This window comes from Leptonychotes weddellii, chromosome 2 (assembly GCF_054177405.1).
Source record: "Leptonychotes weddellii isolate Sample4059 chromosome 2, ASM5417740v2, whole genome shotgun sequence".
In the NCBI taxonomy this organism is placed as follows: Eukaryota; Metazoa; Chordata; class Mammalia; order Carnivora; family Phocidae; genus Leptonychotes; species Leptonychotes weddellii.
The window spans coordinates 141,550,054-141,572,659 of record NC_138370.1 but is presented as its reverse complement, the minus strand read 5'-3'; the positions used below and the strand labels follow the sequence as shown (position 1 = coordinate 141,572,659).

General features: G+C 44.4%; 1 protein-coding gene and 1 long non-coding RNA gene across 2 annotated transcripts; one reads left to right on the top strand and one right to left on the bottom strand.

The window, feature by feature from the left end:
* Positions 1–160: 160 nt before the first annotated feature.
* On the top strand, positions 161–3,015 carry LOC115942947 (uncharacterized). The gene is made up of 4 exons (XR_004077523.2): positions 161–593; positions 1,469–1,638; positions 1,953–2,144; positions 2,555–3,015. It is a non-coding gene; the product is annotated as an uncharacterized LOC115942947 (long non-coding RNA).
* Positions 3,016–3,529: 514 nt separating this feature from the next.
* OCIAD2 (OCIA domain containing 2) lies at positions 3,530–17,110 on the bottom strand. Its single transcript, XM_006739269.3, has 7 exons — positions 16,982–17,110; positions 14,738–14,865; positions 11,672–11,768; positions 10,192–10,245; positions 6,785–6,832; positions 5,695–5,812; positions 3,530–4,112 (listed from the first exon to the last, which is right to left on the bottom strand). The coding sequence occupies exons 2-7, from the start codon at positions 14,801–14,803 to the stop codon at positions 4,031–4,033; spliced, it is 465 nt and encodes a 154-aa protein (XP_006739332.1). The 5' UTR covers positions 14,804–14,865; positions 16,982–17,110; the 3' UTR covers positions 3,530–4,030.
* Between the last annotated feature and the right edge of the window lie 5,496 nt (positions 17,111–22,606).

Here is a 22,606-nt window from a genome sequence, read left to right as displayed (position 1 = left end):
TAAGTGTCTGCCTTCAGCTCTGGTCATGATCCCAGGGTCCTGGGATCGAGCCCCGCAACGGGCTCCCTGCTCTGCGGGAAGCCTGCTTCTCCCTCTCCCACTCCCCCTGCTTGTGTTCCCTCTCTCGCTGTCTCTCTCTCTATCAAATAAAATCTTTAATTTTTTTTTTTAAGATTTTATTTATTTGAGAGAGAGAGAATGAGAGAGAGAGAGAGCATGAGAGGGGGGAGGGTCAGAGGGAGAAGCAGACTCCCTGCCGAGCAGGGAGCCCGATGCGGGACTCGATCCCGGGACTCCAGGATCATGACCTGAGCCGAAGGCAGTCGCTCAACCAACTGAGCCACCCAGGCGCCCTCAAATAAAATCTTTAAAAAAGAAGGCAGACGCTTAACGACTGAGCCACCCAGGCGCCCCAAAAGAAACTTTTGCTGGCTTAAGAAACTCTTATGGGCCTTTATATTTTCTACAAATCGCATTTGGAAATGGAATAAGTTGTTCTATTATGTCTCTTCTCTCATTTTAGGCAGCTAGAAAAATCCAGGTGTCATCCTCAACACTGCCCAGAAGTCTTAGCTAGATCATTACGTTTGTTGGTACGTTTTCTATTTTCTGTGTTGCCACAGGTGACAGTTTTGTTAAACTCTATACAACTGATAATCAAAATCTCTTCCAGCTTCCAATAATGTTTCCCTCTCTCTTCTGTGACCCTTCCTTGACAGCCTCCTTGGAACCTCTTTAGGTTTCTGTTAACGCCCTCATCCAGGCTTTTGAGGTTTATACTGATCCTCTCCCCAAAGTCCTGCCAGCATCCCTCTGCCACTCGTCCGCCAGACCAATGCTACGTGTTTTAGGTCTGTGTTAATGGCAGCACCCCACCTACAGCTACCCAGTTTCTGTATGAGAATTTGATAGAAAAGCAGATTGCCCTGAGTGATAGAGAGTAAGGGGTTTCTGACAGGGACTAGATCCTAGGCAACCGTGGAGCTGTGTGCAGGCTATTGGCTCTGCATGTAGTGTCAGGCCTGTTCTGATGGTCGCGATAGAGACAAGTGGAAACTCACAAGGCTCGTTAGGCTTAAGTCTGGAACTGGCTCGCCTTCATTTCTGCCTCACAGCTTGCCTGAAGAAAGTCATGTGGACAAACCCAAGGTCGAGAGATCGGTAGTTTGCCTCGCTCACAGTGGGAAGGAAATGCAAAATTACGTGTCAAGAGGCATGGATATAGTACGGAAGCCCAGGTTTTTCTCCCTCGCCCCGAGAGCGGAAGCTCTTCCAGGAAGGAAGCGGGTCTCTTTTTTACTTACGCCTGAATCTCCAGCCCCAAGCCGACTTCTTGGCCAGATACAGATACTTCGTTGTGTTTGTCAACCTAAGCCTGTAATTTCCCTGTGGCTACAAAGTAGCTTTTCTTTTTTTGGTCCCACCTGGCCCTACAAAATAGAATTATTCTTCTTCTTTCACACAATAGCCTTTAAATATTGGAACGCATGTGCCTCTGAGTTTCTTCAACCACTGGAGTGGGTTTCCAGCCCCATCACATCCCGGTCTGGGGACACTCCCGTAAGACCTTTCTGAACAGTCGCAGGCCGGGCCGGTCCGGGGCCGCACCGCTGAGCCTCACGTCTCCTTCCCCTGCGGGTACGTATGTGGCTCCCGGAATCTCACCGGCCCAGACCGCAGAGGGGATCCCCTGCTTGTGCTCTCTCTCTCTCTGACAAATAAATAAAATCTTTAAAAAGAAATGAAGTGGAAAAATTTTGTCAACTAACAGATTGCATTATTTAAATATCAAGAAAATTATCTATCTGACATTTTCATTGTTTTAATCAAGTCCTTCAAGACAAATGTTAGCAGAAATTCATCATGTTAGCAGAAAATAAGTCATCTATTCTGACAGCAAGGGAAGAGAGTATCTTTTTTCTTTTTAAAGATGTTATTTATTTATTTGACAGAGAGAGAGCACAAGCAGGGGGAGCAGCAGAGGGAGAGGGAGAAGCAGGCTCCCGGGCGAGCAGGGAGCCCAATGTGGGACTCGATTCCAGGACCCTGGGATCATGACCTGAGCCGAATGCAGACGCTTAACGACTGAGCCACCCAGCCACGCCTGAGACTATCTTTGCTTAAGTGAGAATTTTAAAAAATATGTAAGTATTATATACAGTACATCTTTTTTTTTTTTAATCATGAAAGTACTGCTTTTACAAACTGATGACCAGCGTGGTGATGAGTGTTGGTAATTTCTAAATGCTGAAAGACAAAGGCCACTCCTTTGACACATCTTCCTACAAGAAACAGACATTCTCCCCCAGATATGCGTTTCCTAATATATGCAACAGATAATGTGGCAAAATATTTGAGATGTCTTAAGTGATCTTCCAGTTTTTTCTTTACTGATTTCCTTTCACATCACTGTGATAAACTGTTTCAATGAATAACTTACCTGCCTAGGAAAAGCAGAGAGCCTAATAAATCCAATTTGATTCAAAAGAATGATGAAGATGTCAGCTGTGAAACAATGGGCCCTTTCACCAATAATAGATTCGTCTTTTCCCAGTACCCCAAGACGGATTTCAACATTGACTTGCTGTGCTTAGCAATGTGAAGATGTTCTGATCCCTGGGAAATCCGTTTCTGGCATGCAGGAAACAAATGTGCCTAATTCTGAGTGGATGCCAATCACTGAGAGAACGAAGAGTCACCAAGTGCTAGTTGTTGGAGCCAGGAGTTTAACCGCATCCATGAAGCTGGGATGCTGGCTCTGTGTTCTGATGGACAGAAACAGCACTTTAGCAGCTGAACGACCAGGCTATGGAAGATAGCCAGGAGACAGCGTCAAAATCACTCCATTTCAGCTGGTCATGTAAAATGGTGACCTTAATGGTCACGTAAAAATAAAAACTCCCAATATTTTTTATATTTAAAATAAAACATTTATATCAATTATTAACTTCTGATGAGATTTCCCTTTTTACCTCCATGGTATAGGTTTCAAAATGTATTAAGTAAAATACAAACATGTACACACACTCACACACACACACTCAATATAGAAGTGGTGACACATACATAAAGCATTTTCCCGAGAAAATGCAAAGATGCAAGGGAAATTTTTATGTAGGGCTCAAACAACACAAGGTCCCCAGTGGAAGAGGTTGGTTGGTTGGTTGTTTTTTCATGCAAAAAACCTGGTAGGAGGATACGAATTCACCTCCTGGGTTTGGATTGGCTTCTTCTAAGCTCCGTATGGCCCTAAAAGTTTATCATTCCATGAATTAATTCTTCCAGTGATTGCTGCCATAAACAAACTGTTCCTTGGGAGAGGAGAGGCAGTTTGGAAAGTTGTACATGTTTATATACAGGCCACTAGCAGTATATAAAAGAGCCCAGTTCTTTAGTGCTGACCATGAGCACGCACCGATTAGCGAAACAAGTAACCTAAAGATGGTGGGCTTCGCCAAAACTTTACCATACCCATGAGGCATAAAGTCACCTGGGTCACTGAAAGGACAGTGGATTCAGATTCCAACTCTTTTAAGGGAAATATTTTTTTATTAAATTAAAAATCTTGGTCCCTACATTTTAGTAAATACTTCTCAAGCTTATAAGATACAATCTTTCTTGCCCTTTGTTTCTACCTCTATACACATTGGTTTTCTGTGGGGCATGACTTCCCAAGTTCTGCAACATTCATTCCCATCCTCTAGCAGAGATCTTAAAACCCTGAACAAATGCAGAGTGAAAGAATGGATCAGAGAAGACTCTATGTTTTTTCAACTTAGCTGTAAGCAAGTTAAGGAGTGCCACATAACTTCTTTTTTGGTGTGTGACTGCTCCGGACATGTTCTCAAATAGCAGACAAACATACACTGCTCAATTCAACAGAGGATATTCCACAGAAAGCATTTCAAAAGAGTGAGAGAATCACAATGTTTCTGTGCCACTATACTTATACTATTTTAAAGTACACTTGAAATTTTAAATGTGTCCAAGCTCAGAGGTTTAAGAAACATCAAAAGCCACAGGTACAAGTTTAGGAAGCCGAAGGCTGTGAACTTCCCTTCTCATTTAATCCATGCTTAATTTTGCATTCCTCACAGGTGAGCAGGCAGTGCCTAGAATGGAGGCAAAAACAGAAGTTTGTGCTTTGACACTGGAAGGTCTAGTCTTAACACAACATTACTGGCAGACATTTTCTTTTCTTTTCTTTTTCTTTCTTTCTTTCTTTCTTTCTTTCTTTCTTTCTTTCTTTCTTTCTTTCTCTTTCTTTCTTTTTTTTTTTAGAGAGAGAGAGCTCGAGTGTTGGGGGAGGGCAGAGGGAGAGGGAGAGAGAGAATCTCAAGCAGGCTCCATGCAGCCTATAAGCCCAACACAGGGCTCAATCCCATGACCCTGACACTATGACCTGAGCCAAAATCAAGAGTCAGACGCTCAACCAACTGAGCCACCCAGGCACCCCCTAAGGGACATTTTCTACATTAAAGTTCACAAGCCTCATTTTTTAAAGGAAAAATAGGAGCTATTTCTTGGTTTGAGACCCCCAGAATTTCATCCGAACAAAGGGGCCAATAATTCTTCATGTCCATTGTTTTCACATGCTGCCTCTCAAATAGAATCCACTGTGACAAGTGAGGGTCTTTAGAGAAATGTGTCCCCACCACCAGTCCTATAAATACCCTCGTAGAAACAGCTATTATTCACTGAGCACTTACTGTCCTAAATAATCATTTCTGTTCCTTATAACATGTCATGAAAACAGTTCTGATCACCATTTTCTACAGAGGAGAAAACTGAAGATCAGAGAGTGTAAGAAACTTGTCCAAGGTTACCCAGCTTTGTAAGTGGTAGTACTGGTTTCCACCCAGGTACTCTAGCCGCAGAAGGAATGTCCTTAAGTCCACAGTCCTGCGGCTCGCACCACTGAATGAGAATCGATACACATTAACCTAGAAGGGTTCTGAGAAGTCTTGCAGCAGAGAAACCTGTTCCCATTCTGTGTGGCCCCGTGATGTAGAAGCCATGTCTGCTGATGAAGGTATTCTTTAGAGACCTGCACAATGCCTTGAACATAGTAGGTGCTCACGAAATGTTGAGCAAATGAAATAGGTAATTAAGTTGTGTAATAAATAATTATTATTGAAGTTGAATAGCAACAGCTCAAAAATTGAGAGTTAAAGAGGTTTTTTTTTCCAACATATATTTAGAAAATTGTTTAATATTATAAGTGGTGAAAAGGCCTTTGTCTAACTTTTTATTATTATCTTCATTACAATCCCTCAATCAAAAAGATTACAAACCTGTCGCAACGACATGGATGGAGCAAGAGTGTATTATGCTGAGCAAAATAAGTCAGTCAGAGAAAGACATATACCATATGATTTCACTCATATGTGGAATTTAAGAAACAGAACAAATGAACAAAAGGAAAAAAAGAGAGAGACAAACCAAGAAACAGACTCTCAACTATAGAGAACAAACAGATGGTTACCAGAGGGGAGGAGGGTGGGAAGATGGGGAGATGGGTGAAATAGGGGCTGGGGATGAAGAGGACACTTACCATGATGAGCACTGAGTAATTTCTAGAATTGTTGAATCACTAGATGGTACACCTGACACTAATATAACACTGTATGTTAACTGTACTGGAATTAAAATTAAAAACTTAATAACTTTTTTTTTTTTTTTTAAGTTACAAACCTGTTATGCCCTGGACCAAAACCAGCCCCACGTAGCTGATCTTCAACAGAATGGAATTTACTCTGGCATACTCGTATGTATGACGCCTTTCCAAGGGCAAATCCCAAGATACCTGCAACTGTAAAAGCAGGTTAGGAAAGATAATTTTAAAAGTTCAGAATCTCTTCCATTAATTATCTTCTAGACCTTTCTACATGAACCGTAGTAAATTTTATGTGAAAAGTACCACCACAAATCAACGAACACAACCACTGCGAATGAATCTCCCTATTAAAGAGCAGGATTGGGAAATGGAGACTTTCCAATCTCCTCCGTTTTGAGCTGATGGTAGAAGGGCCAGGATAGAGAAAGCGAAGGTGCTGTCTCAGAGACCGGCAGTCAGAGGGAGGCCCAGATGGCAAATTAACGTCTGAGGCCACCACGGAAGGAAGGGACGGTGTTTGGGGTGTGGCTACAGGTAGCTTCCAAATTCCTTGGCAGGAAATCCCCTTAACTCTCTTGATGGGTTAGAATAGGGGGAGCTGCAATCCATCTTGCCTGCAGGGAGAGGTCAGGAGGCAGAGGGAACCTCCTAGGGGAGAAATAGCCAACCTGCTCTTCTTGCTGGGAAAGAGGTTTCAGACTGTACACTGGATTGCATCTTCTTTGTACATAACAGGTCTATGTGTAATGAGTGGAATAAGATGAACCCCCAAGTTTGTGGTAAATGTATTATTAGAAAGTTCCTGATTTTTAAAAAGTATTCATTTGCTAGGTCCGTTATAGAAAATATTTTGAAAAACCTGGCCAAAAGAAGAAAACTTAAAACCCCTAATGGCTCTATCATTCAGAGGCTCTGTTCTTGGTCTCTTCTCATAGTATATTCTGCTGGTGCCTCTTGGTCCAGGCTTAAAGGTGGGGTCCCTACTGCTCAGCCTTATATCAGAAAGTGCTGCATGAACTAAAAACTGCAAAGAGACAAAAAATGGAGACTGATTTTTCAGAGAGTCAACACAGGCAGTTTGGTTAGCCTGACATCCATATCTCCAGTTGCTATAAACATCTTTTAAAAAAATGAATCTTTTTTTTTTTTTTAACTTCTGTAACTTACACGCAACCTTGGGCAATGATCCAAATCTTGGGTTAGATGCTAAATAACCTATGGAGTAATATATAAATACATTAGTATTTCATTTTATAACTTATTTAAATTTATAAAGTATAAAGAAAACTTCAAAGTTTAAGATATACAGATTCTCAATCTAAAGAGATGATTTTTAAAGAGTTATAAGTCAATTCTTGATTGAACTTAACTCTCAAATCACCGTTTTTGGCAAGTAGCAAGTATTAGCTTGCCAAAATGTAGAGAAAAAGAATATGAAACAGAAAAATTCAAGACCGATTTAAAGATATCAAGGTGGGGCGGGTGGGGAGGGCACCTGGATAGCTCAGCTCACTGAACGCTGCCTCTTGGTTTCCACCCAGGTCATGATCTCAGGGTGGTGAGATCAAGCCCCATGTTAGACTCCATGCTCAGCACAGAGTCCACTTGGGATTCTCTCCATCTCCCTCTGCCCCTCCCCCAGCTCACGTCTCTCACACTCATGTACTCTCTCTCTCTCTCTAAATAAGTAAAATCTTAATAAATAAATAAAGATATCAAGGCGGGGCTCCTGGCTGGCACAGTCCCTAGGGCATGTGACGCTTGATCTCGGGGTTGTAAGTTCGAGCCCCACATTGGGTGTGGAAATTACTTAAAAAATAAAATCTTAAAAAAAATAAAAAGCTATCAAGGCAAAGGTGGAGCTAACAACTTAGTTCCAAGCAATTAGGCATCGCCCCCTCCTCTTTTTAAGTAACTCAACACAGAGTCTCAGTTTAGAGATTCATAGTATATATATCATAATTTTTAAATGAAAACATTAAAATCTGTGGTAGGCAGAATTATGGTCTCCTAAAGATGTCCACATCCCAATCCCTGGAAACTATGAAGAAAGTGGAATTAAGGTTGCTAATCAGATAACCTTTTGTTGTTGTTGTTAAAGATTTTATTTATTTGTCAGAGAGAGAGAGAGCACAAGCAGGGGGAGCTGCAGGCAGAGGGGAAACAGGCTTCCCGCCAAGCAAGGAGCCCGATGCGGGACTCGATCCCAGGACCCCAGGATCATGAGCTGAGCTGAAGGCAGACGCTTAACGACTGAGCCACCCACATGTCCCCAGGTAACTTTAAAATAGGAAGATTACCCTGGATTATTGGGGTGGACCCAATGTAATCAAGATGTAATCACCTTGAATGTGGAAGAGGGATTCAGAGATAGAACCAGACAGATGGCAGGATGAGAACTTGCCTCAGTGTTGCTAGCTTTGCAGACAGAGGAAGGGGCCATGAGCCAGGGAATGTGGATGGTCTCTAGAAGCTGAAAAGGGAAAGGAAGCCCCAGACCAACCTCCCCCACCTCCCAAGGAAGGTAGCATTGCCAGCATTTTGATTTCTGCCCACTGAGACCTATTTTGGACTTCTGACCTCCGAAACTGTGAGATAATAAATTTGTATTGTTTTAAGCCACTATGCTTGTGGTAATTTATTATAGTAGCCACAGAACACTAATACACAAACCTGGAAAAGTATATTTGCACACATGCAGAAGACTGTAGATGTTAAGCAGTTTAATATCTATAAAACATAATCCCTATAGATGTCGTGGCCATAATTTTTTGTTGTCAGAAATGGTCTGACAAAGACTTGCTACTGATTGATGAATATATTTCTATGAAAAGGCTATCTTCCTCAAGTTATAAAAATGAAATCAGGGGCGCCTGGGTAGCATAGTCAGTTGAGTAGCCAACTCTTGATTTTGGCTCAGGTCATGATCTCAGGGTCCTGGGATCGAGCCCCATGTCAGGCTCTGTGCTCAGTGGGGCATTTGCTTGAGGATTTCTCTCCCTCTCCCTCTGCCCATCTCCCTACTCATGATCTCTCTCAAATAAATAATAAATCTTAAAAAATGAAATCATATTTAATAAATCACTTTAAAGACAAGAGTAATATTGAGTGAAATGGGATTCTCCTAGATATATGACATATGTGGTCTTGAGACCCCAGGAAAAGAACTAGAACATTTTCCTTCACGTTTGCTGGGTATAATACTCTTTTTAAAGTCCTGGTAATCAGCAGTGTTCAGTATAGTGGGCTTCAGCAAAGTCAGGTGCCTTCTTGTTAGGGGCCCAAGCAATGCCTAAGGGGGCTCTGACAGATGGAGATAAGAAGAAAGAAGAGAGTCAGACAGGAGAAGCGGAAAACTCTAAGAGGCAGGAAGAGACTATGTGGGGAGATGCTGGGCGGCTGCTAGTTCTCTGGATCTGTTGTTCAAATTAGACAGGGTGTCCTTCCTCAGGCAAATGCAGATGCAGTCCTTCCTCAGGCAGATGCAGTCACGATGAATGGCATGATGGGCAGAGCGTGGTGGATTTCCGCACCATGTATCTCCTCTTTGGAATCCGCTTCTGAAGGAGACAATCTGTCTAACCATATGCGGAGCCCCAGGGAGATACAGGGACTCTGGCACAGAGAAAGGCACTGCATGGGTCGCCTGGGCTCTAACAACTTACCACACACTTAGTGGTTTAAAGCAACACAAATTTGTTACTTTATAGTGCTGGAGGTCAGAGGCTCAAAGTGGGTCTCACTGGGTGACTCGGTCCATTTGGGTGGCTACCCCAAAATATGGCAGACTGGGGGGGCTTATAAACAACAGAAATTAATTTCTCAGTTCTGGAGGCTGAAGTCCAAGATCAGGTGCGAGCATGGTTGGGTGGGAGGGTCCTCTTTGGGGTTGCAGACTTCTTGCTGTATCATCATGTAATGGCAGGGGCTAGGGAGCTCTGAGGGATCTCTTTTCCAAAGGCACTAATCCCCTTCATGAGGACTCCACCTCCCCGCCAAAGACCCCATCTCCTAATACCACGCACGGGGTGTTAAGAGCTCAACATGTGAATTCAGACCATAGTACTGGGCTAACATCAAGGGATTGGCAGAGCTGCATTCTTCCTGGAGGCTCTAGGGTTTCTTGCCTTTCCAGCTTCTAGAGGCCAGCCATGTCCGTGGACTCACAGGCCCTTCTTCCATCTTCACAGCCGGCAATGCTGGACTGAGCCCTTCTCGTGCTTGCTATCCCTCTGGTTCCGTCTTCTGATCCACTCTTGCATTTTTCATGACCCTTTTGATTACACTGGGCCCATCCGGACAACCCAGAAATAATCTATTTTAAGGTCAGCTGATGAACAACCTTAATTCCACCTGCAACTTTAATTTCCCTTTGCCACATAACCTAATAGAGCCACGCATTCTGGAGATTAGGACATCTTTGGGAGGGGGGGACTTAGTCTGAAAATTAGCAAAAACCTGCATAAATAGATCCCTCACCAAAAAACAAATGCCATGTGCCAAAAAGCTGCCAGGAGGGTCAGTGAAAACGGGGCTTTCTTAAGTTTAATTGTTTAATGGATCTAGCATCTTACCTTGGTGGACTAGTCCTTGGGTGGCAAGCATACTCACAAGAGAAAAAGGCAGAGCTGCAAAAGAAAAATGCCCTTCAATATTGCTATTTTAAAACTTGGCACCTCATCCAGAAGTCAGGGGAAATTAGTCCGTGGTTTTTTTTCCCTCTTATCTACCTTGGCAATGAGTTTTCAGTCATTTGTTATTTTACTTATTCAACAAATATTTATTAAATACCGCATGAAGAATTTTCTCGAGATCTGCCCCAGTCGCTCAACCTGAAGCCCAGCATTAAGGGGACAAAACCGAACCCCATGCTACTCCATCTCCGCCATCTGATTTTACTGAGTGCCCACATGCACTAGATTCAGAGCACGACCTACGACAAAGGCATCTTAGTGCATGTGCCCACTTAGCCATTGAACTGGGGAGTTGCCTTTAACCGTGGCTTTGGAAATTTTCAATCCTATGTAAAAGTTAAAAAAACAACACGATAAACTCCGTCCTACCCCATCTAGGACCATTCCTAGCTTTCGTCTTGAGTGATACTTGGCTGCGCAATTTGGATATGTCTATTTTCTGAAGATTACAAGATTATCAAACTTGTGTTAAACATGGGTGGTGTTGAGCTATGATTTTTATTTTTTATTTTTTTTAAAAGATTTTATTTATTTATTTGACAGAGAGAGAGATAGCGAGAGCAGTAACACAAGCAGGGGGAATGGGAGAGAGAGAAGCAGGCTTCCTGCCGAGCAGGGAGCCTGATGTGGGACTCGATCCCAGGACCCTGGGATCATGACCCGAGCCGAAGGCAGACGCTTAACGACTGAGCCACCCAGGCGCCCGAGCTATGATTTTTAAAACAGGCAAGTGGGTCTGAACAGTTTCGAGTTCTATCAAAATGCAACACTTCTTCCAAGAGCAGAGAGCGCTGATAAACATCTAGCTCTTCCTAGCAACCAAGAAAAATCGAATAGCAACCGATTTCTCCACTCTTATCTACCTGATGGTAGACAAATGGGTCATACTGAAATGTTAATCTACTAGTGCTTACTTAAGTTATTGATTCATAAGCTGTAAAAAAAACAAAAACAAAAACCCATGGATTTCTAGGAGCACAATCAATAATCATAATAATGTATAATGAGTATCAGGTTCTAAAGTGTTACTTCCCAATCAGTTGACACTGAACTTGACGGATCTGAGAAACCAAAATGCATATTTCAAAGTTTGAATTATCCCAAAGTTGCAAATCATTGGGACTATATCTACAGGCTCTATCATGACATTTTCAAATGGCAGATCATGAATTTTTTAAATTGGAAGAGACTTTAACGCACAGCGTGAATTCACACCCTCGTCTTACATAAGGCAGGCCTGGAAAGAGGAAGTGCAAAGTCCCTGCTCAGAAGTGAATCATTACCATCATTCTAACATGACACTTGGGCAGCTTACTGCAGCAAATATCGAGTTAATGAAGATTAAGAGGGGTGCAATTACCTCTCTTCCAGAAACTTTCTTCTTGACATTCTCGGATAATCTTCGAAATCTCTCCTCTGTGGATGTGCAGTTTTGATTTTGGACAAAATAACAGACTCTGTAAGGAAAGTTACGTGGTGAGTTGACCGGAATCATTAACAAAGCATCTGCTCTGAGTGGAGATCTAGCCATGTTGCTTAGACATCTAGGTCACTGTTCCAACTGCTGACTAATTCTCCAGCGTGCCTCCCAGTCCCCACCACCGCGTGTCTGCTTACAGTCTCCTCTGTGAGAACGTTTGCGGATAGATACCGAGAAGTAAAACAGAGGACACATGTGTTCCCGATTTGACTAAGTCTTGCTGGAGTTCTCTCCCCAAAGGCTGTATCCACTCACAACAGCAGGGCCTGAACGTTCCTCTATGCCTACAGAGCCTGCCTGAGAGCTAGTTAAGCTGGATTCGAAGCAGGTTAAAGGACAGGTTTTGTAACATTTGGCATTATCCAGTTTTCCAAATGTTGACAGTCTGATAGGTACAATGTAATATTTTATTCTTATCTGCATTTCTCTGATAACTAATGTGTTTGAGAAATCTACATATTTTCAGCCAGAATGCCCTTCTCTTCGAATGTTGAGGCAATCCCTCAACTAACCTGGGCTGTCATCTTGTGTTATACGTTGGTATACCACTTTTTCATTGTGGTAAAATACACAAAACACAATACTTACCATTTTAACCATTTAAAAGTACACAATCCACAGCACTAAGTACCTCCACAGTGTTGTATAGTCAAGACCCCCGTCTAGTTCCAGAACTTTTTCATCACCCTAAGAGGTAATTCCATACTCATTAAGGAGCCTCTCCTCATTTCCTGCTTCCCCCCAACCCTTAGCTCCCTGGCAATCACTAATCTGTTTTCTGTCTGTATGGATATGTAAGTGGTATCATACATTATGTTTCTTTTTGTGGCTGTCTTCTCTCCCTTTGCATAATGTTTTCATGGTTCATCCACGTTGTAGCATGTGTCAGTAATTCATTCCTCTTTGTGGCTCAGGAATATTCTGTTGTATGGATATACCACGTTTTGTTTATCCAGTCATCTACTGATGGGTATTTGGGTCATTTCCACCTTTTGGCTATTGTGAATAGAGCTGCTCTGAACGTGAATGTGTAAGTTTTGTTTGAACACCCGTTCTCAATTCTGCTGGGCCATATGGTAATTCTATGCTTAACTTGTTGAGGAACTGCCAAACTGTTTTCCACAGCAGCTGCACCATTGTATGATCACCAACAGAGTAGGAGAGTTCCAATCTTTCCACATTCTTGTCAACACTTCTCGTTTTCTCTTTTGTTTCTGTTCTTTTCAAATTAGCACATTAAATTTTTTAATATAAATTATCTAGTTAATTTAAGCTAAATAAGCTAAATGGTTTCTGTTTTGAATTATGGTCATGCTAGTGATTGTGAAATGGTGTCTCACTGTGGTTTTGATTTGCATTTCCCTAATGACCAATGACATTGATCATCTATTCATTTGCTTGTTGGCCATTCATATATTTTCCTTGGAGAAATACCTATTTACGTCCTTTGCCCATTTTTTAAATTGGGCTGTTTTTCTGTTGTTGAGCTGTCAAAGCTCTTTGTATATTGTGGATACTAGACCCTTATCAGATACGTGATTTGAAAATAATTTTTTCCATCTCTGGGTGATTCATTCATTTTTTTAAAAACAAATTTTATTTAATTTGTTCCTTGCTATACAAGTCACACTTGTATTTCCTTGATTGTGACTCATTTATGTAGGACCTCTGCCATTTACCTCTTGGATATTTAGTGTTTTTCTTGAGGGCAGCTCTTTGGCTTTTGAGTTTTGCCTTGCTGATTTTGCCAGTTTTCTTTTTTTGGACCCTTTGTAGTAGCTGTCAATGTGGATGATGGTCACCATTTCTAGAGCACTTTCCCACGGGCCAGGCACTGTGCCAAGCACTTTCCGTGCCTGATGACAAGGTGGAAGGACCCTGTGGCATCTATGCCTTCAGGGTTCTATTAATAGCTCAAGGAGGCAAACCTCCATCTTCTTTCTTTACAACTCCTTATAGCACAGCACACGGATGATGGTGGTCAGGATGAGTCACAGCCACAAGAGGAGCTGTTCTCCCTCTCCACTCACCTTAGTTCCTCAGCAAGCACTCCTCATCCCCCTGTAAATATCTCTTCTTGGTTCTGCCTGTGGCTGTGGCAGAGGTAGGGAACGCCTCCTTCCCTCCTCTGCCCCAAACCCTGACCACCCCAGGGACCCTGACCACTACAATTGCTGTGAGTCCTCCAGTCAAGGCTGATGCTTCTGCATAGTCTTCCCCGGAGGAGTTCTGGTGATCCTTTCCTGTGTAGCCATAAATGTTTCATGGCTCTCTATTTCAAAGGCAACTCGGTTGTCTACACTCTTTTCCTTGTGACTTGATACCATTTATCTGTTTGCCTCTCCTAATCTTTGCTCCTTAAACATCACCTCCTTCATGAAACCATTTTTAGTTGGAAAAGTTGACACTAGAGGACATGAACTCCCTTCACCCATCACGATACTTTCTCTTTGCTTCGTGTATGTGTCCCCAAAACATATAATATTCATTCTTCACTCTTTGAAAGACTGTGCTCCTATTAACACTAGGGTTCTCAGTCTGATTGCTAATTTAGTAGTTAAGGAACGCCTGTCAGCAGCATATACTTAGTACGACTAGCCTTGGCAACAACAATGCAAAAACAAGCATGATGTATCATTCTGTTAGATTCAATTAAGAGTGTTTCTCTGCTATAGGAAACTTCTTCAGTCATTGACAGCCTACATAAGAGTTAGTTAGGCTGGATTCTAAACAGGGAAGAGTAAAGGAAGGATTTTATAAATAAAAATTTTAAAGCTCTTCTTCAAGGAAGCTAAAAAAAATACTTTCCTTCCCCATCCCATTGTCTCTGAACCCATCCAACAAAGTGCTAGACTGAAAACAGGAAGATGACTGCTCAAGGATGAAGCTTAAGGAAAGTCCTATGTGTTCCGCTTCAGTTGGCAGACTTCCGAATTAAAAATATACCTGCTTGCTTGGTGGTGGCAAATGGTGGCCTTTATCTTGGTTTCCGTGAGTAGACACTGAAGCCATGGTGACTTTGTCCTTGCTTCTCTTCTTGGTGAGTGCACTCAGCTTACTCGTGGACTCGGTGTCTAAGGAAAGTAGAAGGACTCACTGTGCTGACTATGTCACACTATTCAGTCACTATGGCTGAATTTTCTATCAACCTTAAAAATTCAACTCACCAATTTGGAAAACTTACTTTGATTGTGTCATTAGTCTTAATCTCCAACCGCCTGTAAACTCATGTTCTAATGCCCCTCCCCCACCAACACACACAAATTCACTCACCATGGGGACAGATCAGATTTAGAGTGCAGCGAAATGACACACTATGTACAGTTTAAAAATTGTGCCCTAAAAAAAGTTTCAATTCATGACAAGGGCACTAACTACCAGAAATATTTATTGAGTGTCTATTATGTGCCAGGCCAGGGAATACAAAGATGGAGCAAAGACAAATCGGTGCTGAAGGAACTCCTGGTCTAAAGGGGTAAGACAGACAAGTCAGCAGTTATCCAACATGCAAAGGGCTCCTTTGCAGGTATGTACAGGGTACAAAGTTAGGAGAGGAAGAAAGGTCTATTCTCTCTGGTCAGTTCTGAAGGCACCAAAAACTAAGACTCTTGAGCTTTCAAGGGGTGGATGGACTCCAGAGGCAGGAAGACCAGTTTGGAAGGGCTGTAACAGTCCAGCCAAGGAACTGAGGAGACCCGAACCAAGACCGTGGGGAAGGACAGAGATGATAAATTTGAGTTTGGAAACATGGGATTTGATGCCTGTGGGGGCATACACTGGAATTAGCCAGTAGGAATTAGAATATTTGATAATTTGGGTCTGGAGTTACAGATTAGGGGTAGTCAGGGAAGAGGAATTTGGGAGTTGCTGTCATAAAGATGACAGGTAAAGCAAGAAACATGAGTAAAATTGTCTACAAAGAGTATTGGAAAATGTGAACATTGAGGCCAAGGGAATACCGACAAGAGAAGAAAAAGGAAACAAAACAGGCCAAGGAAATGACTGAGAAGGTATAGTTGATAACAGAGGGGTGGGAGTTTCTGAAGGAGAGAATGAATTACTGGTACCACATGGCTCAGAATTGTGATTTGGCAATGACGGGCATGTTTCCAGGTGGACCATGAACCCTCCCAACCCACCCCTCACCCCAACAATGGCCACTACACTCCGCAGCCCTGGCCTCTCTACCACTGATTTCCCTGCAAAGTGAACATCTTGTCACACCCAGTTCTGTTTGCTACTAAACTGCCAGGCATATGAACCAAGGGGACCATTACAGAGGCAGCATGTGGATGCCCTACAGTGCAAAGTCCTGAAATCAGAGATCTGAATTCAGATCCTGACTCTACTCCTTGCCAGCCCTGTGCTTTGGGGCCAGTGACTTAGGGTGTCTGTGGCCTCAGCTTTCTCACCTGTTAAGTGGGGGGAATGGACACAGCAAGGGGCTTGAGGGGCTGTTGCAAGGATGAGGAATGAAGATGAGGGATGAAGATGAGGGATGAAGATGAGGGATGAGGTCCATAAAGCCCCCGCTCAGCACCCTGCACCTAGTGAGCCTATGAGCAGTAAGTAGAGGGCAGCTTTGCCCTCAGATTGACTATTTCTTGCGGAGCTCCAGAAGTCTTTGCTGACCTAAAGCCCAAGTAGACAATCTTGGCTCAGGCGTTAGGCCGCTGCCTCAAATCCGAGAGCAAAGATACCCTGTCTCCGCCTTGGTGGTCAGGCCCCCTCGCACCCCGTGAATCACCAGTCCACATCTGAGCAAGCCTCCTGGGAGCGTCATGCCATCCGAGTGCAGCTCCCACCACCGTGCTCTGGTCTGGGTCGGGGTCCCTTCACTTTTTCAGTGGTCGGGGCTGCAGGAGCGCCGACACCTGGGCAGGGGGAGGGAGGCCCGCAGCAGGATGAGGACGGGGTCACCGCACGTTCTGGTGGCGGGGGAGGGAATCCGGCAATCAGCCGGCAGGAGTCTGCTCCATCTCCAGCCTGACTGAGGCCGCCTGCACGACCCCAAGCCCCCCCGCCCCGCTTGCCCGACCTGGGCCGGAACCCGCGCCAGGCCAGGAGGGATTGGCAGGGGCGACTCTGGATCCCCCGCGCCTGAGGACCCCGGCAGTCAAGCGGCACAGGAATCCCGTCCCCGCCCCCGGCTCCTCGCCGTGCCTCCCGCTGTCACCCGGGGAGGCTCACCTGCGCAGGTAGGGATCCGGGGCTAGCCGCGCCCCGGCGCCCGCCGAGCCGAGCGGAGCCCGCGTCCTTCCGCGATGGCCGCCGCAGCCGGACCGCTCCCGCCGCCCAGCGCCGTCCCCGCGCTTCGCGGCCGCGGGGTCCCCACTCCCCTCTCCCCGCCGCCCGGGGCTCGCCTCCTGCGCAGCTGCCCTGGCCCCGGCTTCCTCCTCTTGCTCCGCCCCTCGGCTCGCTCAGCAAGCGCACCCCACCCCTGCCTGCGGTTCCTGTCTCCATGGGTGACATCAGCACCCACCCGCAACTGCTCAGGCTGAAATCCGGCTCTTGGAGGCTCCCCCTCACTCCGGAGTCTTGACACCTGGTAGGTTCTACCTCCTCGGTGTGGTTCAGATAACTCCTTTGTCCCCCAAAAATGGCAACAACCATCTACTGAACGCCCTCCGGAGGTCAAGTGTTTACTTTCACTTATAGCCAAGCCTTTTTTTTTTGGAGGTATAATTGACATATACCATTGTATTAATTTTAGATGTATAACATAATGATTAGATATTTGTGTACATTGTGAAATGATCATCACAATAAGTCTAGTTAACATCCCTCACTATACAGTAATTTCCCCCCCCCCCCCCCCAGTTTTTTCCCCTTTGGATGAAGACTTTTAAGATCTACTCTCTTAGCAACTTTTTTTTTAAGTTTTATTTATTTAAATAATCTCTACACCCAAGGTGGGGCTCCAACTCACCACCCCGAGATCAAGAGTTGCATGTTTCTCAGGCGCCCCTCTCTTAGCAACTTTCAAATATGCAATGCAATATTATTAACTGTCGTCACCATGCTGTACATTAAATGTCCATGATTTATTTTATAACTGAAGTTTGTACCGTTTGACCACTTTCACCCATTTCACCCATCCCCATGCACTCCTTTTTACAAACTTTAGAGTATCGTTATCCTCATTTTATAGATTGAGCCGTGCAAGGCCACACTGGGAGTTTGGAGTGAAAGCCAGGTCAGTTTGGGTCCCAAGCCTTCTCTTTCTATTGTTCTCTGTCCATGTGTGTTTCCTGCCACTCCCAAGGTCCGACACAGGAGGCGAAGCTGCTGGGTGCCTCTGTCATCTAATTCGCTCACCCCCACCTCAACTGAGATTCTTCCCTGGGATAGGGGCGCTGGGACTCAGGGAGTGTGTTGAGTTGGAAGACAGGTTGTAAGTCAAATAGAAGGCCCCCATCATTTCTCACCATTTCCTACAATCCTAACTGGTCTCTATGCCCCTGGCTTCAGCCCCTCCACACTGCTCACCCCTTGCTGGCTCCTCCACTCCTTCTCTTCCTTCTGTTCCTCAAGTTCACTCAGCTCTGTCCCCCTCAGGCCTGGCATGGAGCCTCCCCCTCACTGGAGGCCCCTCCTCATCAGGCCTGTCCTGGCTTTTTCCTACTCATCCTTCTCTGACTCTTCCTTGGGAAGCCTGCCTTGACCCCCACCCAGACGAAAGTAGGTCTCCCTTCGCGTTCATAACAGGATGCCCTGTTGTTTTCTTCCATAACACTTATCATGCGTTGTTCTTATATACTTATTATTGAGCTTATTTTTTTTAAAGCCTGTTTGCTCTGCCTCAGTGTCATGTTCTTGAGCTACAGAACCTGATGATAACTGTTTTGTTCATTGTTGTATACCTGGCATGTCAGATATAGGAGGGGCTCCAAAATAGCAGCGGAATGAATGAATGAATGAATGAGCCTGGATTCAAAGGCTGTGTGTCAAGATACTGTTGTTTTGGAGGCTCGGTGTTCCCTGGTAGATCCCCCAGACCACATTACTCTTTGCAATTTACCAGTTTCTTTTCACCCCCTTTTCCTTTCCAAGTGAAAGAGGTTATCATTCTATCGTTAGTTTTACACTGTGTTACCAGAAGTCAGAAGTAACCCTCTGCCATTTTTGTGGTATGAAAGGAAGAGTTTCTAACTGGTTTTGTTAAAAAACACGAACAGCCTCCCTATTACATGGAAGTCTGACTTCCCACAAATACCCTAGGGCCATTTGTCCTTTAACATCTTGCTAAAATCAAGTCCATGTCCCAACCTTCATTGCCACTTTCCATCAGAATGGTCAATTAAATGCCTCAAATAACTAGGAATTACCAATATATATATAATGTGCAGGGATTATATGAATTTCTTACTTAGTATTTGTTGGACACATCTGATGTACTTACATATTATTCTAGATGATTGTAGAGATAAAATAAACGTGGATCCTTCCCACAAAGAATTTATCATTCCCCAAAGAATTAGAATAAAGTAAAATATTTTTGGCCCTAGAAGAATATAACACTGAGCAGAGTCCTTTTTCAGGCTTTGCTTCAGCATCCTATGGGGCTTCAGGATCATGACCACAGTAGATTATGGCTAGCTAATGCTATGAAAAATGTGGTATTTTAGAAAGTGCCAAAATGTTCACAGCAGGCTCCAGCTTGAACTCTTTGCATCGCCCTGCACTGGCCTTAGGCAAGATCCAAATTCATTAGCAGGGCCTGGGTGATTCAGCTCCTGTCTGAGTCTCCAGCACATCTATCTGTGCCACCCCCCCACTCCCCCGGGGGCGTGACTGATGTTCTCTCTTCTCACGCTTTTGTTTTTTCTGTGCTGGCATCTCAGCCTTCCTCTGCTTCTCCACCCCTCTCTCACTCATTCCTAAAGACTGGGCCTGGGGGTCACCTCCTCCTGGCAGCCCTACCAGACTCAAGTTTACTTTCCCACTTTCTGTGCTCTCGTTGCACTCAGCAATGGGTGCTTATTATGCATATGTGTGTGCGCATATATATGTATAATGCATGTATATGCCTATAAACTTAATACTCATAACTAACATGTATTCAACACTCTATGCCAGGCTCTCTTCTGGTCTCTCTTCTTTTTTTTTTTTTTTTTTAAGATTTTAATTATTTATTTGGCAGAGAGAGACACAGCGAGAGAGGGAACACAAGCAGGGGGAGTGGGAGAAGGAGAAGCAGGCTTCCCACTGAGCAGGGAGCCCAATGCGGGGCTCGATCCCAGGACCCTGAGATCATGACCTGAGCCGAAGGCAGATGCTTAACGACTGAGCCACCCAGGCATCCTCTCTTCATCTTTTAACTCCATCCTTGCAGTAGTCCCATGAGAGAGGTGCTAGTAACTTATTCGATCACATAGCCAAGAAGTGAGAGGACCAGAATTTGAACCCAGGCTCTGGAGCCATGTGCTTCCAAGCAATGCCACCCAGCTGTCCCTCAGCTGCCATCACACCGTGTTACAACTACTGATGTCATTCATTTTCACCTCTTGACTGTGGTCTCCTTGAGGGCAGGGACTGATTTCATTCAGTAACTGGAACATTGCATGAACTCAGGAACAAATAAATGAATTTAATGAGGCACAGAATGAAAAATGAATAATACCTGGTCCTTTATTTCAAGGGCCCCACGATTCCTTTTTCACCTTTTTTCTCTCCTTCCTTCTTTCACAAAATGGTTGCAGGGCCTTTAATGAAATGAGTTAATCAAGTATTTAACAGGAGAACATAAAATTTCATTACATATGTATGGGGAATCCACATAAACGTGAGATTCCTGTAGGGCCTTTTAAACAACCTGAGAAATAGATGTTATCATTCCAACTTTACGTGCAAGAAAAATGAGACCCAGAGAAGGTGACTAACATGACCAAGGTCATAGTTGAGAATTGGCACAGTCTGGATTCAGTGGTTGAATCCTGTGGATTGGCTCCAGATTCATGATCTTAACCTCTGCAATACGTATGTCATCAAAAGCCTCACTGGGCAGAAGAGACCCATAAACAGGTAACAGAACAAGAGACAGAAGTACAGAAAGAAGGCGTGCCCGGGTGGCTTAGTCGGTTAAGCATCTGCCTTCAGCTTGGGTCATGTTCCCAGAGTCCTGGGATCGAGCCCCGCATCAGGCCCCCTGCTCAGCGGGAAGCCTGCTTCTCCCTCTCCCACTCCCCCTGCTTGTGTTCCCTCTCTCGCTGTCTCTCTCTCTGTCAAATAAATAAATAAAATATTTAAAAAAAAAAGAAGAAGTACAGAAAGAAGTTCGGGCAGGAAGGGAGGTAGGGGGACCCAGACAAGCAGAGTGGGGGTGCCGGAAGAAAGCACTGTGCAGTGTGATTGGCCGGAGAGCTGGCCCTCGGTGGGCAGGGGTGGGGGGGATGGGGGGGATTAAAAATGCTCCAGGCTCACTCACAACCACCTGCTGAGTAAAAGGGGCTCTGGCTGGTTTCCTGGGGGCGGTGGGGGTGGGCACCTCTGATGACTTCAGAGGGACCAAGACCACCCTCACCCTCCTGTCATCCTTTCTCTTGTCCCAGCTCTCCACTTGCCATCTGCCTAGTTCTGCGAGAGGCTCTCTGCATCACAAGATCTTGTGAGTCACTCATTCCCTCTCTAAGGAATAAATAACATCAAGTCACACAAAAGCAGAGCAGTCGGGTTTAAATGAGGTGTCACACAAAGATGGAACGTGGGGTCTGCTTTCCTTTATGAGCTGACGCTGCTGTCGGGCGAGGCGTGGTGCCAGGCTCTCAGCTGGAGCTTTGGGGCCATCAACCCAGAGCCCTGGCTGTTTTAGGTTCATCTGGATTTGATGTTGAGACTGCCAGACTCAGCAAGAGAAGAAGCAGCCCCCAAAGATCATAATTCAGCCCAACTGGAGAAAATCTGAACTATGAAGATGAGTGCACGTTGATTTGGCTGTGTCTCCAGTCTTCCTTGAGACAGGCTTTTCCTTTATTTCACTTGCAGAATGCCGGTAATAGACATCCTGAAAGTAAATGTAGTGCTTTAATATTCCAGAGCTGCTTTCCATAGCCTATGACATGCAAAGCCCTTTGAGTGCAAAAACCCAGAATGCTCCTGGTATAGCAGAGAGAGTATGTGGTCAAACAGAGCCCAGTGATACCTTGTGGCAGATATTCTGATCTCGTTCCAGTGGTGCGTTGTATCTTTGTGCCCTGGTGTCTGCCCCAAGCCTCTCTCTAGAGCAGCCTCCTGCCTGGCTAGAGTCAGGGTAGGAGAAGAGCAGTTTGATTTTATGGTGAAAAAAACCTCACAACAGGGTGTAAATCCGAGCACAGATTATCTCCTTGCAGGGTATAATGCCATTCTAGAAGAGAGGTGTGGTAATCAAAATCTAATCCACAGAAGGTTGGGTAAGACTTATTTAAAAAAAAATAGACTTTATTTTTTAGAGCAGTTTTAGATTCATAGCAAAGTTGAGTAGAAGGTACAGAGATTTTCCTTATCTCCTTTGCCCACAACTCATGCACAGCTTCCGCCTTATCAACATCCCTCATCACAATGGTGCGTTTGTTATAACCGATGCACCCGCATTGAGCATCATTATCACACAGAGTTCGTAGTTTACATTACAGTTCATTGTTGGTGTTGTACACTCTATGCACTCTATGGGTTTGGAAAAATATATAATGACATGTATCCACCATTCTTGTATAATATAGAGTAGTTTCGCTACCCAAAAACCCTTCTGTAGTCTGCATATACATCCCTCTCTCCCCCTGACCCCTGGCAACCACTGACCTTTTTTTTTTTTTTTAAAGATTTTATTTATTTATT